Source organism: Crocodylus porosus, unplaced genomic scaffold (genome assembly GCF_001723895.1).
Source record: "Crocodylus porosus isolate Cpor-Errol unplaced genomic scaffold, CroPor_comp1, whole genome shotgun sequence".
Taxonomy (NCBI): domain Eukaryota; kingdom Metazoa; phylum Chordata; order Crocodylia; family Crocodylidae; genus Crocodylus; species Crocodylus porosus.
In genome coordinates, this window is record NW_017728906.1 from 92,227,091 (window position 1) to 92,241,523 (window position 14,433).

Genomic DNA, 14,433 nt, shown 5'->3' on the forward strand with positions numbered 1-14,433 from the left:
CTAGCTGGTCACACTGTGCTGTGTCTCCTTGCTTTAAGCCACTTGATTCCATTAAACGAAGCTAGGAATATATTTCATATACTTCTAATGGTACAGTCTCTGAATGCAGTTACCATAACTGACCGGGGCCTATCATGGACAAAATGTACCTTGGGCAGTCATCTCACCCTCTCTTAAACTCCCTTCCTCCCTGTACCTTCTGGCTTGCAGGTGGAGGAACAACAGCAAGCAGCAGCCGGTACAAGGTGTTCTGGAAATCATAGTTTTCTAGAGCAGTACCAGGGGGAAACTTTCACTCCAGTTTGGCCACTGAAGTGCATGTCCAGAGGGCAAAAGAAAAAGCTGATTTCAGTGGCAAAAAAAGGAGCTCAGCTCTTCCCCCAACAGCGCTGAACTCCACTGCTGCCCTGCCAAACTGTGATTCCCAGAATGCCATGAGCTTCATTACACACATCATCTGTGCCATCTCCTTCCTGCAGCCCCCTGTAAAGGTAACGGTGAAGCAGGCAGTAGCCCTGGGGGAAAGCGGAGTCCCTCTGCCCCATCCTTCTGGCTTCCCCTTAGGCAGCACCCAGGGCATGTGCTCCTTTGCCCACCCCACATGACACTACTGTAACTAACACAAAGGTGGTATGCAGTCATGAATAGGGAAGGAAGTGGCCTGTGTAATTGTGAATAGGAGGGAAGGTTCTTCATCCAGCCATTGCTCTGTCCAAAAGAGATGGTCCAGCCCCTAAACACATTTTAACCCCCTGCTTAAAACTACATGCAGTCACCCAAGTCAGTTTTCACTGGTAGATCTTTGGACACTGAAATGATTTAAAAAAAAGAGGAAAAATTTAGTCTAACTCAGCTGGTTTAGTTACCTATACTAAAATCAATTCATAGGTCCAGCTTTGCTCCCTATTTCACTAGTGTTTATCAGCCGTCATACAGTGTTAGGTATTTCTTGGCAATGACAAAGAAAAGTTTTCATATCCTACCCTACATTACTTGTCCTACACTTCCCTAATTATAATAAAGACCTGACATGCCTAAAACCTACACTTACAGTAGCCTGTTTAAGATGATAATATGCTAGGCTCTTGCAGTCACTGCTCACCCATAGTTCTGCCCTCAAAAAGGGAGGGGAGGGCATTATATTTTTTCTGAGACACTGTTTTTCTTTTGGTGATCATTGTGCTCTGCACTTTGACTATGCTTTCTTTCTTCCTCCTCCTCCTCACTTTTCACACTCTTTCCATTCAGTTGCTTATCTCTATTTTGCTCTTGTTTTGATGCCTTCTTTTTAAATTTTTGTTCCTACAAGAGAAGAGAGAGGAATCATTAAAAATTCATCTAAAGTAAACAAAATGTCAGCATTTGAAGTTTCTTATATTTTCTAATTATTTTAGAAGCAATTCCTCAGCCAAGCACAACCCACAGTTAGAACAAGTTATAGTGGAGTTCTCAAGGGTCAGAGAAAGCAAAATCCTTTTCTGGAGCAAGGAAAGGGAACTTGTTCTGCCCTTTGGAATTGGATTGGCTCTCATGAATGAAGTAAGGTACACCAATGGATGATACAGTCCACTGATGAGGGAATTTGCTTGGATCAGTAAAAATGGCCCTAATATAAAAGGGGAGGAAGCCTCCCCCCTGCCCAACACATACCATCTTTGGTGACACAGATGTGCTTCAACAGAAAGATCTGAGCACTCATAAAATGGGAAGGAGAGGAAGGTCTGACCAAAAAAAAGCAAAAATTATCCTTTGTTAAAGATGGATCTAGGTTCAACAGCTGTATGTGCATTGTGGGATGGGCTGATAGTACAACTAATTATAAATGCTGCCTGATGCTTCCCAAGCCCACTTTTTGTTAATGCTTATGATTTTACCAGGCTTTGACTACTTGGACTGAAATAGTTTTTGCTGGGGATGTACCAGTTAGGCTGACTATCTGGAAATCCCGGAAATCCAGGACATCATCTGGGAAATCTGGGAAACTGTCCTGCCCCCACTGCTGCGCTCTCACAAGTCATAGAATCATAGGAAATTAGGCTTGGAGGGGATCTCAGGACGATATTTAATCCAACATCCTGCTTAAACAGGACCACCCCCAGCTATATCATTCCAGGCGAGGCTTTGTTTAGCTGGGTCTTACCAACCTTCAAGGATGGAGATTCCTCAAGTTCCCTGGATAACCTGTCCTAGTGTTTTACTATACTCCACATGTGAAAGCTTTTCTTAATATCTAGCCTAAACTTCCTTTGCTGCAATTTGAGACCATTGCTCCTTGTTCTGTCTTCTGTGTTTGACAACAGTTTAGCTCCATCCACTTTCGGCATGGGCAACTGGTACCTCCTGAGTCGGGAAGGCACTTGCTGACTGCAGGGGAGGGTTCTCCCCCACAGTCAGCCCCCGTGGCTGATCATGCCTAGTGGGGAGGGGGGTTAGGGATGATCGCACCAACCCAGAAGTGCCAGCAGTGCTTCTCCTGGCATCCCCACTCCTCAGCCAGTGCTCTCAGGGGGGGCACCACCCCTCCCGCCTGCTCCCCCACCCATCACCTAAGTGGAAACACTGGCTGTCCGGGGGTGCATATGCACTCCCGTGTACCCCCTACGCACCTCCTGTGCATCACCACTGTCTTTTGGACCTCACTTCAGGTAGTTGAAGGCTGCTATTAAATCCCCCCTCAGTCTTCTCTTCTCTAGAATAAATAAGCCCAGTTCCCTCTGTGTCTCCTCATAAGTCATATCCCCAGCCCCCTCACTATTTTTGTTGCCCTCCTCCGGGCTCTCTCCAATTTGTCCATATTCTTTCTGTAGCGGGGGTGCCCAGAACTGTACACAGTACTCCAGGGTAGTCCTAGGCCTAGCAAGTTGCCTTTTCCTGTCTTCAGGAAAAGTCACCCAGACTGGGCTGAGCTATACACCTCTGAAGATCTCATTTTACACATGCTTAGTAATTACTACACCTCAATTCTGAACAGGTGCCTATACGCATGCTCAGGGGTGTGGGGGGAAGGAGGGGTTAATTAGAGTGGTTCCCAGAGAGCCACTCTAATTAAAATGCCACACCTTCATGTGTATTAGGCCCCCATGCATTTAAAAATGGCTGTGGGACTCTTTAACTAAAGCTCATTTGATAAGCTTTAGTTAAAGCACCCCAATGGCCATTTTTAAACCTGCAGGGGGTTATACACATGACACTGTAGTGATGCTAGGGATGTCTACATGTGCATTAATGCGCCTTTTCTAATTCACTAAATTTAGCACTTCCAATGTGAGGTACTAAATTAATGCCCATTAGGCTGCCTTAATGTGCAGTAGCACATATGCATGGTTTTAAGTGACACTTAATGTGCAGTAGACTATTTTACTATGTATTAGCATAATGTATAGCTATGCATATGCTATATATCTGTATAGCTAGAATGTATAGCTATGCATAAAAAATTAGCATAGATCTTTTACTTGATGCTTTCATGCACAATGAAGTAGTCTACTGTTCATTAAAGCACACATGTAAACATGTCCACTAAGACCCGTTTCTTTAATATTGTTTGTAGCTGATTTACAACTGTGCATTTTGTGAAGAGAACAAGATTCTGATTATTCTGAATAACAGATGTTCTGTGGAAATCAACCATGATTCTTGTGATGCCAAAATATTAAATAATTTTATACTTTAAAAAAAAAGTTGCTGTAGTACTTAGCTTTTTCTGTTGTGGCACCAGTCATCAAGTGCATCACAAGGTGTTATTTGATCAGTGGACAAATACTACAGTTCCTGCAGTTCCCCAAGAAAGTCTGAAAAGCCCTGTGGTATTCATTAGATGGAAGGTGCTGTATAAACGTAAGATTATTAACTACATAACTGTCTGCTAGTTCTAATTACTAGCACAAAGATACAGCAACATTCACAAAGTGGATAGGTCTAATCTGCAATTGAAAAGAAGAAAAAAGTCCCAGAAGTTCAGGGCTACCTTTTGGTTGTGTGGTTTATACCAGCCAGGAGGATATCTTGCAATGCTGATCATGTATTTCTCAGCTTGTTGCCAATCTTCATGCCACCTCTGAACTTGATACTGAGGCTCAGACTTCATAATCCTATCCAGAATGGCACGGTTTTCCTTTCTCACTCTCAGCAGTTCCTTCTCTCGTTTTTCCCTATTTAAACTAGAAAACACACAAACAAGATCAATCCCAGTCACAGATGTACTTAAAGAACGTGTAGGTCAAAGCTGGAACCTCAGTGTCTGAATCCACTGTAAATCTTCTGTCTGGAAATCACAAAAACATTTATGCTTCTTCTAGGAGGATTCTCTTCTTCTTGCTTTATACCACTGGTGTCCAACCTTTTGGCTTTGAGGGACAGATGAGTGGTGCAGGGTTGGTCCACAGGCTGGATATGGTTTGTGGATCTGATCTGACACACCGAGCCAGGCTGGTGTATGGCCCCAGCCCCAGATGCTGGATCACACTTGCAGCCCAGGCCCCATGCACTAGGTCAGCCCCCAATCCTTCACTGGATCATGACCATTGCCCTGTCCCTGCATCATACCAACTGTGCCCATGATCCCAGCCCTGCACATAAGGTCATGTCATCTGGCCTACAGGGCTTGGACATTTGGCAGTGGAGGAGACAAATTGTTAATTATCACCATTCCCCCACCACTAAATTTCCAGACCCATGGGAAATGCTGCAGGCTGGATGCCATGGCTCTGTGGGCCAAAATTAGCCCACAAGATAAGAGTTTGAACACCCTGTTTGTATACTAACCAACCTTTAGAAATCTGCCCTCTGTTTGTCTGAAAGAGAGGAGTTTCATTTAATGAAACATTGCACCCTGCCTTCAAAAACAGTGTCTCTTCAGGAATGCTGTAAAGATTCTTACGCAATAAAGGCTTTAGTCCATCTGTCTGTCCATAATGCTCTTGGAGCACTCTGATTGGTTAGCGAAACAGCCAGAGTACAGAGCACTGCCATGATGGAGGGGATGGTGCGGGGGGGGCGAGGCAGGTGGTGCTGGCCTCACTCGTCCAGCTTCCCCCCACTCCATCCCTGCTATCATGGAGGTGCACCATTGCCTCTGAGGAGCAGGCCAGCAGCATTGGAGGCGGCGGCGGTGCAGGATGCTGGTGGAGGGGGATGGAGGAGATAGTGGGGCAAGCTCCCTCCCCCTCCCCCCCACTTCTGGAAGGTGGCTGTAGCATGGGGTGACAGGTGGTAGTGCTGTCCCTGCCCCTCCTCCCCCCCCACCCCATCATTCTTGATGGGCAATTTGCTAGTCCATTATAAAGATCCTTCTTACAAGAGGGAAAATCTCAACCTTCACCTTAAATTAAAAATGGTTATTTTCAGCCCCTGAATCATTTTTGTTGTTATACTGAAGGAGAGGATATGACTATCAACAGTCAGCCATCCTAGCCTGGCTTTTGTCCTTGTATCATTAGTTCTTGAAGGAAAATGTCCCATCAAAATTTCAGATACAAACCAAATGAATTGGGAAATGAAAAAGTGAAGAGTTGTAAGGCAAGTATCTTGCCTAATGCTATCCACAAACATGAGTGCTCGGAGTTAATTAACAGATGCTGATTGATTCCAAAGAAGCTACAATAATCTACGTGGTGGGAACATGTATTGCTGCTGCAACCTAAAGTCAATGCGGTAGTTTACATATGTGTAATATAATGCTGATGAAGGTATATCCAACCATTAACTAAAGCATGTTCAGATTATATCTCCCTTCCCATTGGAGCACAATGATGCCTTGATACTCCCGGTTATATAATGACCCGCTGTTCTGGATGCCACCTAGATTACTTGAAGCTAAGCTGCAACCTTCTGTGTAGACTCTACAGTGCAGAGACACCCTGGGACCTGATTTGAGCTATCATTCTCTTATCACCCAGTCTGTCTGTACATGAGTCATAAGGAGTAGCAGACAACATTTGAAATTCACAAGACATCCACCACTGAAGGTTTTGGGTTCCTTCATCCATTCCTACATTCTCTTTTGTGCTGTTGAAGATAGCAGAGCATGCTGTATTAGAATTAGGAATGATCTATTAGAATTAAGAATTTCCTCCTTGATTTAGGATGCTATAAATGGTATTCCCACCAGAAGAGTCTCACACATTTCTCTTGAGCTATGGCTTAAATCCTTGTTTGTATTTATTTTTTGAGTCTTCTTATTTAATGTGGCTGCTCCACAGTGTTCTTATTTTACTTTACTTTGTTGGGTGTTTTATTCCCTCTTGAAGCTTTGGACCCACATATTTCCAGTGATGTCTGTAGAAAGGACTGAAAAAGCAAAAGTCTGTGACTCACTTAGCAATAACAGTTTACCTGGGATATAATTGGTTTATTTTGCCTAAACTGGGGCAACATTTTCCCAGTCTCTCACTTTCCCTTGGCTAGTAAACTAAAGCATTAACCTAAAGCTGGCTCCTCCTTTTCCAGGCAGAGTTGGAGAAGGATGACTTTGAAGCTGGAGTCCCCCATCTTGGCCAGAAGAATGAGTATCTGCTATGCAGACACCTTAGCGCCCCTGGGTACTGCTCTCCTGAATTTTTTTAAAAATATGTCCTTGCTGAGCAGATTGTCTATGTTTATGGCTAGCACAGTAACTCAATAACCTTGTACAAATGTCAAGGTGGATGTTACCTTTTGGTCTCGTAGTCATTTTTGTTATCAATTCGTCCCTTCGTCCTCACGATGCAGGACATCTTTTCCAGCAGCAAACGGTTGTCTCTTTCGATGAGTGAAAGTCGCTCCTCCTCAAGCTTTATGTACAGAAGAGGCAGAGAAGGATTTGGTTTTTCTTAGGGCCTTATGTAAGCAGCAGTGATGCACTATGCATATCTACCAAGGAGCTGCTGCAACTCTTGTTGCTTTGCCCTAAAGACCAGTCACATGCTCCAGTTAGAGTAAGGATTCACCTTGGTGCACAGGTGCTGAAGAAGATCCTGCAAAATTATTAATTTAGGGCTTTGGCAGTAAATAGGGTTTTAAGTGGGACTCTCTGGAAAGGGGCAAATTTCACCCTGAAACAGAAACTCTTTCTTATAACCAGGAGAGTTATGCAGTTTGCACCACTTGGCAAATGCATTAATAGGTGTACAACAAAAATCTTTATGTTCAGTCAATAGGAGGTTGGGGTTTTTTTTCAGGAACTTTATTACTAGTTAGTTCTGGTGGCCATCATAGGCTCCAGTCAAAATCCAGGACTCCATTGTGCTGGACACTGCACAAACAGTGGAGACTGAGCTAAAATCCAATGACAGCCTTTCAGTTGGATCCAGAGAACTACAGTAATGGGCCTTCCCTACCCTGGAGATTTTAGATGAGAAGCAACAACGGGATGTGATGAAAAAATGGAAGGAGCTGCAGAGGGAGCAAGTGGAATAGGTATGTGTGGCTGTATAAACTAGTTACTTACATTCTCAGTTAGCTAATTTAGGGTAATTTTTCAGATCACTTTTAAGTTATAACTGTAGAATATTAATATACATAACCTCAGTTTAACACAGACTAACTTGTGGAACGTGAAGGTGATGAGAGCAGGTTATGAACCTAAAGAAGAGAATAGGCTGGAAGATGAAGATCTTATAGGAAATTGCCAGAGCTAGCCAGATTTGGGAGGAATATTATTTGAGCATCTGCCATTTGGGGAAATTTAATCCATCCCAAAAGAACCAAACAATGTACTCTGCAGAAGTATATGTCCGTGGGGGTGAATTAAAAATAGTCAGAGGTGGAGTGGCAGGGAAATCCATCATTCTCTCAGAGCTTATAATACCATCAGGAGCCCCTGCTGGAGCATCAATGAAGAACATATTCTGTACAGGCCTGTTCATTCTGTGCCTTTTTGTTTTGTTACTAGATCCTAGCACTTCAGCATGCCCTATATGAAAGATTGCCTTCTGTTGCTCTGATAATCTTCAATGGCTAATGCTATAAGGAAGTGACTGCAGGGGCACTTCATTTGTCTTTTGTGTTTGCCTGGCTTTGTAACAGGGTAAATGTAGATTATATTGCATTATAGATGTACCTAAAAATGGTGCTGTTAAATAATCCCATTGAGCTCTAGAAGCCCAGAGGAGTAGTGATTACAAAGGAACCTGATGAAGGGAAGATAAGCTTCACTGAAATGTTAGAGACCTTCTCACTATGGGTGCTTGTACATGTGATGAAAAGTGGCCATTTTTGTGGTTTAATTGCATCACGCTGTACATGTGCAGATTTAAATTAGTTTGTTACATTGCAAACATTGTAGTTTAGTTTGCAACCTAGCTGTTTGTAATGTTGCAGCCTTTTGACAGCTCACCCTCCCCCACTGAGGGAGGCCCAGTCCTTCCCTCCACAGTGGCAGCACCCCCTGGGATTGCCTGGGCAGGGTGCTAGCTGCATGGGTGCTGCCCCAGCTTGCAGGAAGCACCTGCCAGATTCAACCATTCCCCGAGCCTGCCCAGGGAAACAGCATCCGGCGGGCTTCCAGCACGCTGGCTTAGGGAAGAGTTGGATCCAGTGGTTGCTGCCTGTGAGCTGCAGCAGCACCTCCACAGCTAGTAGCTCATTTGGGTGGTACCACCATTGTGGAGAGAAGGACTGGGCCCCACTGCAGCTCAGGGGCTACACAACCTGAAAGCAGCTTGCTCAGGCAGGTTTAACCGGGGGAAAGAAGTAGTGGTGAAGGGCCTGATCCTACCCTCCCCACCCCCCATGGAGCCTGCCCGCCTTTCCTGCGGCTGGGGGCAAACTGCCAGCAGGCCCTGAGCTGCAGGGGGCCCTGGTCTTTCCCTCCATGAGCAACTGGTGCCTCCTGAATCTGGGGGGGACCCGCAGAAGCTGCCAATGGTGGCGGCCTTGTCAGGGGGGGCACCAGCCCTGCTGACAGCATCAGTGTTGGCCGTGCATGTACACCCCTGTGCACCCCTTACCAGTCGCCTATGCTTCCCCCTGTGACAGCAGCATCCTTCAGGGCCACCCAGGTAGATGGATGCTGCCCCAGCTTGGAGGCAGCACCCAGCCTGATCCAACTGTTCCCTGACCCCAAGCTGGGGCAGCACCCACCTGCTAGCAGCCCACCCAGGTGGCCCAGGAGGGCACTTCCAATACAGAAGGAAGGACCAGGGCCCCCCACAGCTCAGGGGCCACCAGAAGCATGCTCCTCAGCCATGGGAAACACAGACAGGCTCCACAAAAAAAAAGAAAAAGAAAAAGATTGGGCCCCTCGCCATAACAGTGACAGAAAACCCTAAATTGAAACAGTGGGTTTTTAATTGTTAAAATTTAGGGAACTAAATCCCCATCATGTGTTCAAGTGCTCTATGTTTACATAACACCTCTTGAAGAACTGGTAATGCAGATCAATAGGAAACACAGTGCGACCCTAAAGGATACTCCTAGAAGCTGGGCTCAGGTAAGAGGGGTGTTATTGTTTTGTTTTTTACCTGTGTGGGTTCTTGCCCCCTATTTATTTCCCTTCAAAGGTATATGCTTTTGTATTTTTAGAGTAAAGGAAAAATGCTAGACAGCAATCAGCACTAATGTCAAGTCTATAATAGCATAAAAGCCTGTGTGCATCATGGAGAAAGTCGTTTCGATAGTGAGACAATCTCAAGCTCTTTGGATAGTGTTGAAATGTATGAGGTATTACAAGATTTTTCAGAGGCTAAATCTTGAAACTTTCACCTGGAGGATAATCCCATTGCTTAAGAGAGATTGTATAAAAGTTCGACAAAAATGACCAATTATTTTTTTTCCCCACTCTTTTTTTTTTTTTAATTAAAAAATGTCTTTGTGGAAAGATAAAATATTTTGACACATTGTTATACATGAGAATAGCTACATGTTGTGGTGTTTGTTTAATTTTACTGTGCGTGTGTCTTTGTGGTTGTGGGGTTTCACAATGGCTGAAATTGTGTATGTGGGTATGTGTGGAGAGTCCCTCTGTGCAAACCCTAAGACAGAATCCATGGGCTCTGGACTTGGCAATTGGAAGGAATGTGTGGCATCAGTCAGAAAATGAGAGCTTATGTGATGTGAGATTGAGAAGGCAGTATCCAGGGGGCCAGCTATGCAGAGCACAGAAGTCTTGCTTTGAAGGGACAAGGAATGGGACTAAACCTTTGACCATTTGCTCTCTCATCTGTGTTGCTATGCCCAGCTTTCTTTGGATTGGTGGGAGAGAGACACTATGACATAGTTTATATGTTCCATAGTTTAATTAAGTGATGATAACCAACAGGATACCTTCAGCTTCTTCAACTTCAAATGCAGATGGCCATATGTGGGAGGAGAAGAAGTGTCCACCATTGCTTTGGCTGTCTGAATCTGCAGTAGGAAAGATATTGTTATTCATTTTTTGTTGAAAGTAAAATTCTCACCAGTTCTCATAGGCATAATTTACATTTAGTCCTTTATATTGTCAGCAGTATTGTTATTTGGGACATTATCCTTTTTATCAGCAACACTGAGCCTGTGTAAGCAGAGCAAGTGGAAAGAGAGCATATTAAGGACATTTGTATCAGAGGTGGAGAACCAATCTTTCTTTCTCTCAGAGAAGCCAAAAACAAAACAAAACTTGAGGCCAGATGAATCATAATGTTGGGGTGAGAGCACAGGAAGGCAATGGGAAGACAGCTTGCACCTCTACTTGGCAGGGGCTGTTGGGTCTTGTTGAGCTCACTGTACAGGCTCCTGAGCTTGCATCCTTGAAGCAGTAGATACCCAGGGCTGTTACAAGGGAACAGAACTGCTGGAACCCAAGAAAACCCTAACTACATCCCTACCTGTCTGCATTAGTATCTCCTAGGGGAGTCAATTTACATTTAAGGAGAGCTCTGCAATGCTTTGCCATGGGATTCTTTTGCTGCAAGTAACCCCCAGTGTTGCTCTCCAGCAGCAAGGCCTTATAATACCATTCTCTGATGCTAAACTGCTGGTACAATCACTGGTGGAGCTTGGTTTGCACCGAATTCAGAGGCAAAGTAAGTATCTTTTTCCTTCTGACACTTTGCAGGAATATTGAGATAAGGGATGACAGGAAGAGATCACTGACAGTGATTCCCTGTGCACAGTAGTTCATGTGAATCCTCTTGGGTCAGAGAGACCCAGGGGGTGGGGAGTGAAAAGTCAGGGGGGGCAGAATGTGATACATTTTTCTTCTGTATCACATATAAATCATGTTTCAACTGTGCCCTTCCTGGCTGACTCAGCCTCTTAGAAGTTGCTCACCCCTGTGCTATATAAAGAAAAGTAAAATATTTACACAGGAAGAAAAAGGGGCTGTCAAGTCGATGCAAATTTTATAGCGACAGGTCAAAACAGCTGCGTTGCAAGTAGAAGGTTCAAAGCTTCACTTGCAGCCTACATACAGCCCTCCAAAGCTCCTGAGGTAGCCTGGCACAGTGAAGAGCCTTGTTATGTGGCAGGGACCAACCCTGATTCTTTGATACCTGGACAACTGAGAAATCTTCCAAGTCTGGCCCTTGGCTTCAAACCATGTTGCTAATTGGGGTGGTGTTTGGAGCTGCAGTACTAGAGCTAGAATTACACTGTTGACTTGTTCCTGTTAGAGTTTTTAAATACAGAGCTTGATTTGGTGAGATACTGAATACTCATTGATTTCAAGAGGAGTTGAGGGTGACATCAGTATCACAAGATTGGGCCTTAATGAATGGAAACAGTCTACTAAATAGCAGAGCTGCACTTGCAGCATCCCCCAAGATTTGACTATTCTTGTCTGTCATCACTCTTCTGTCCTCAGCTGTGTCCTGCTGTTTTTCATGATCCAAGTAGTTATCAAATGCAAGTGACTTTTGAATTAAAGCAAATGGTTTTACTGCCAGTCCTTGGCTGTATTGATAAGAAGCGATTTGGTTGTCTGCATGCCAGCCTCCCTCTACATGTTACATTTATGCTTTAATGAATGTGTTATGCTATACTTGCTGCATAAATGGCATAAAAATGTGAAACATTTTTATGACTGGTTTGTATAGTTTGTTAAATTGAACATGTAGCAGCTCTGGCCATCACCTTTCCAGTGCAGGGGGAGCCCAAGGTCATGTTAATGATCCTGGAGTGCCACTGCACTGCCAAGTAGGAAGGGTGCAATTGGGATGTGATCCCTGATCCCAAAATCATGCCTCCTACTATGAATGTATGGCATGGCAGGAGGCTTGATGGTTAGGATCAGAGCCCATGGTGCCTTTAAATGAACATGTGCCTGGGGCTTCAATGTGCACAAAATAACTGTCATAATCATCAGCTTTTATAGACAGGACAAGGAATGAATAAGCCTGATGACCAAATTGCTGAGGGGAGCAGCCAGTCTAAGTACAAAGGGTCCAGAACCAAGTGCCAGAAGCTGTCAGTTCTGTTCTTGCTTCCACCACTGACAATATGATTTGGGAAAGATGCTATTTATATTCCCTAGTTTCTCCATGTGTAAAGGGGATAATGGCACTTACTTGCTCATTTAAAGTACTTGTCTAGCATCTTGCCATGAAGAATTTCAAGCTTAAAGTACTACTAACCTTTCCCTTCTCATCCCACAAAATGATCTTTGTAAATCTCACAAAGGAGGCTATGCAGAAGCAATGTGGACTGCTCTTGCATTTTTCTAGAAGATTTTATTTTCTTGTGCTGTCAGGCCAGCATTTTTCATGATCATTAAATTTACAACAAGTTTAAAGCAACCTTGCACTATAAAATACTCATGTGATTATAGCCCGCTAGAAAAATCAGTTGTTGCTATACCAGTTAGTTTAGGAGTTTTGGCTTCAACTGAATAGAATAACAAAGCATAACAACTAAACAAATTGTGGTTTAAGCTTATTAATGTGAAAGCTGTTGTCAAAATGTAAAGCACCCATTGTTTAATTTAGAAATGGGGTACTGATACTGCCATCTCTTCTCTGTGGATTGTATCAATATAATTAGTTGTCCCAGGTCACAAGGTACATAATGGTGCTCATATCCTTGGGAGTTGGAAGTTTTAAAGAGACCTATTTATCTCCTCACTCTTCATCTCTCTGTTGGGAAAGTAATAACTACTCATGAGTTGCATTTTTTCATAATACAAAGGAAGGTGGTGGTGGAGGTAAAAATATCTCTTGAGCTTATCAGTTGCCAAAAGTCATTTTATACCTCTCTCAAACTGAGTAAGTAAGAAAGTAAAATCTAAATTTTCCAACCCCTTCCTAGTCTGTGTGGTAGCTCATTGTTATGACTCTGTGTGTATATGCTACTATACTATTCTAGCTCCAGCAAAATGCTTAGTTCAGTGCAGACTGTTGCAGAGGAGAGATGCACCAAATGTATAGTCTCATGCAACCTTACTTTAATATGTTCTTATTTGGTTGTTCTTTTAATCTAGGGGTGAGTAGGGACAAGCAGAGCCTCAGAGGGTTCAGGGCACGGCACAGCCTAGCAGCTGCCATCAGCCACTCCTGGGGCCGCTGCAGCAGGGGCTGGGGTGAGTGGGGACAAGCTGTGCTGTGTCCCACACTGCCTGGGGCTCCGCTTGTTCCCACTTACTCTAGCCCCTGCTGCAGCAGCCCCAGGAACAGCCAATGCCAGCTGCGGAGGGAATTGTAAGTCAGTGGGGCATGGAGGCACGGCTCTTGGTGCTACATGCACCCCAAAAGGTGTGTCCCTGGGGGGGCGCATGCCCCTGGATCTGTGTGCCGGACGAGAGGAGGCTGCCACCCACCCCAGACACTGGGAAGACCCCGGTGCTGCTGCCGGCTCCAGCCTGCAGTGGCAGCCTGCTCTTGTCCTGTGTGCAGATCCAGGGGCATGCGCCTCCTGGGAAGAGCCTGGCACAGTCCCACAGCCCTCCTGGGGTGTGTGTAGCAGCAATCACCATGCCCCCCGCCCCACACACACTGACAGTTCCCTCCACATATGACAGCTCCCTGCCCCGGGAGCTGCACCCCTCCCTCCACCCCTTCCCTAGCCGCAGCCTTACTCCTTCCCTTCCTCACTTCCATGGGAATGTATTATTATTGTCCCCAATTTAAACCATTTTTTTCTTTTCTTCCTTTTATCTTGATTTCAACCTGGCTTTTATGTTTGGAAAATAAACCCTGAAAAATTCCCAGATTTTTTTTTTAATAAAAACTGAAAATGCGGAACATTAAGAATCAGGAAATAGCAGCCAGCTCCCTGGTAGGCCCCAGCACTCCCTCAAAGTGTAAGCACAGCGGCTGTGCCACAGACTGGCTACAAATCACTTGAACACTTCTTATTTTAGTTCTCTCATCCATTACATGAGGATAATGATACTTAATATGTTAAGTGAGGTGGTGAGACTGTTAGAAATGGAATATTGTTAGAAATGGAGTATTGTTAGAAATGCACAGCTTGCACCTTGCACCCAAGAAGAAAGAAACACTGCCAAGGACTTTTTTCCTTTCCCAGCCTTGCCACAGCTTTTCT

At 44.5% G+C, this 14,433-nt stretch overlaps 1 protein-coding gene across 1 annotated transcript in view; it reads right to left on the minus strand.

The window, feature by feature from the left end:
* Window positions 1–822: 822 nt before the first annotated feature.
* The window catches only part of LOC109306282 (uncharacterized protein C17orf105 homolog), a 15,383-nt gene continuing 1,772 nt past the window's right edge, over window positions 823–14,433 (minus strand). The window contains exons 2-5 of the mRNA XM_019529612.1: window positions 10,243–10,323; window positions 6,652–6,770; window positions 3,968–4,160; window positions 823–1,302 (exon numbers count right to left, since the gene is read on the minus strand). Coding sequence (XP_019385157.1) covers window positions 1,138–1,302; window positions 3,968–4,160; window positions 6,652–6,770; window positions 10,243–10,323 — 558 coding nt within the window. The 3' untranslated portion in view covers window positions 823–1,137. The remainder of the gene's footprint in view (window positions 1,303–3,967; window positions 4,161–6,651; window positions 6,771–10,242; window positions 10,324–14,433) is intronic.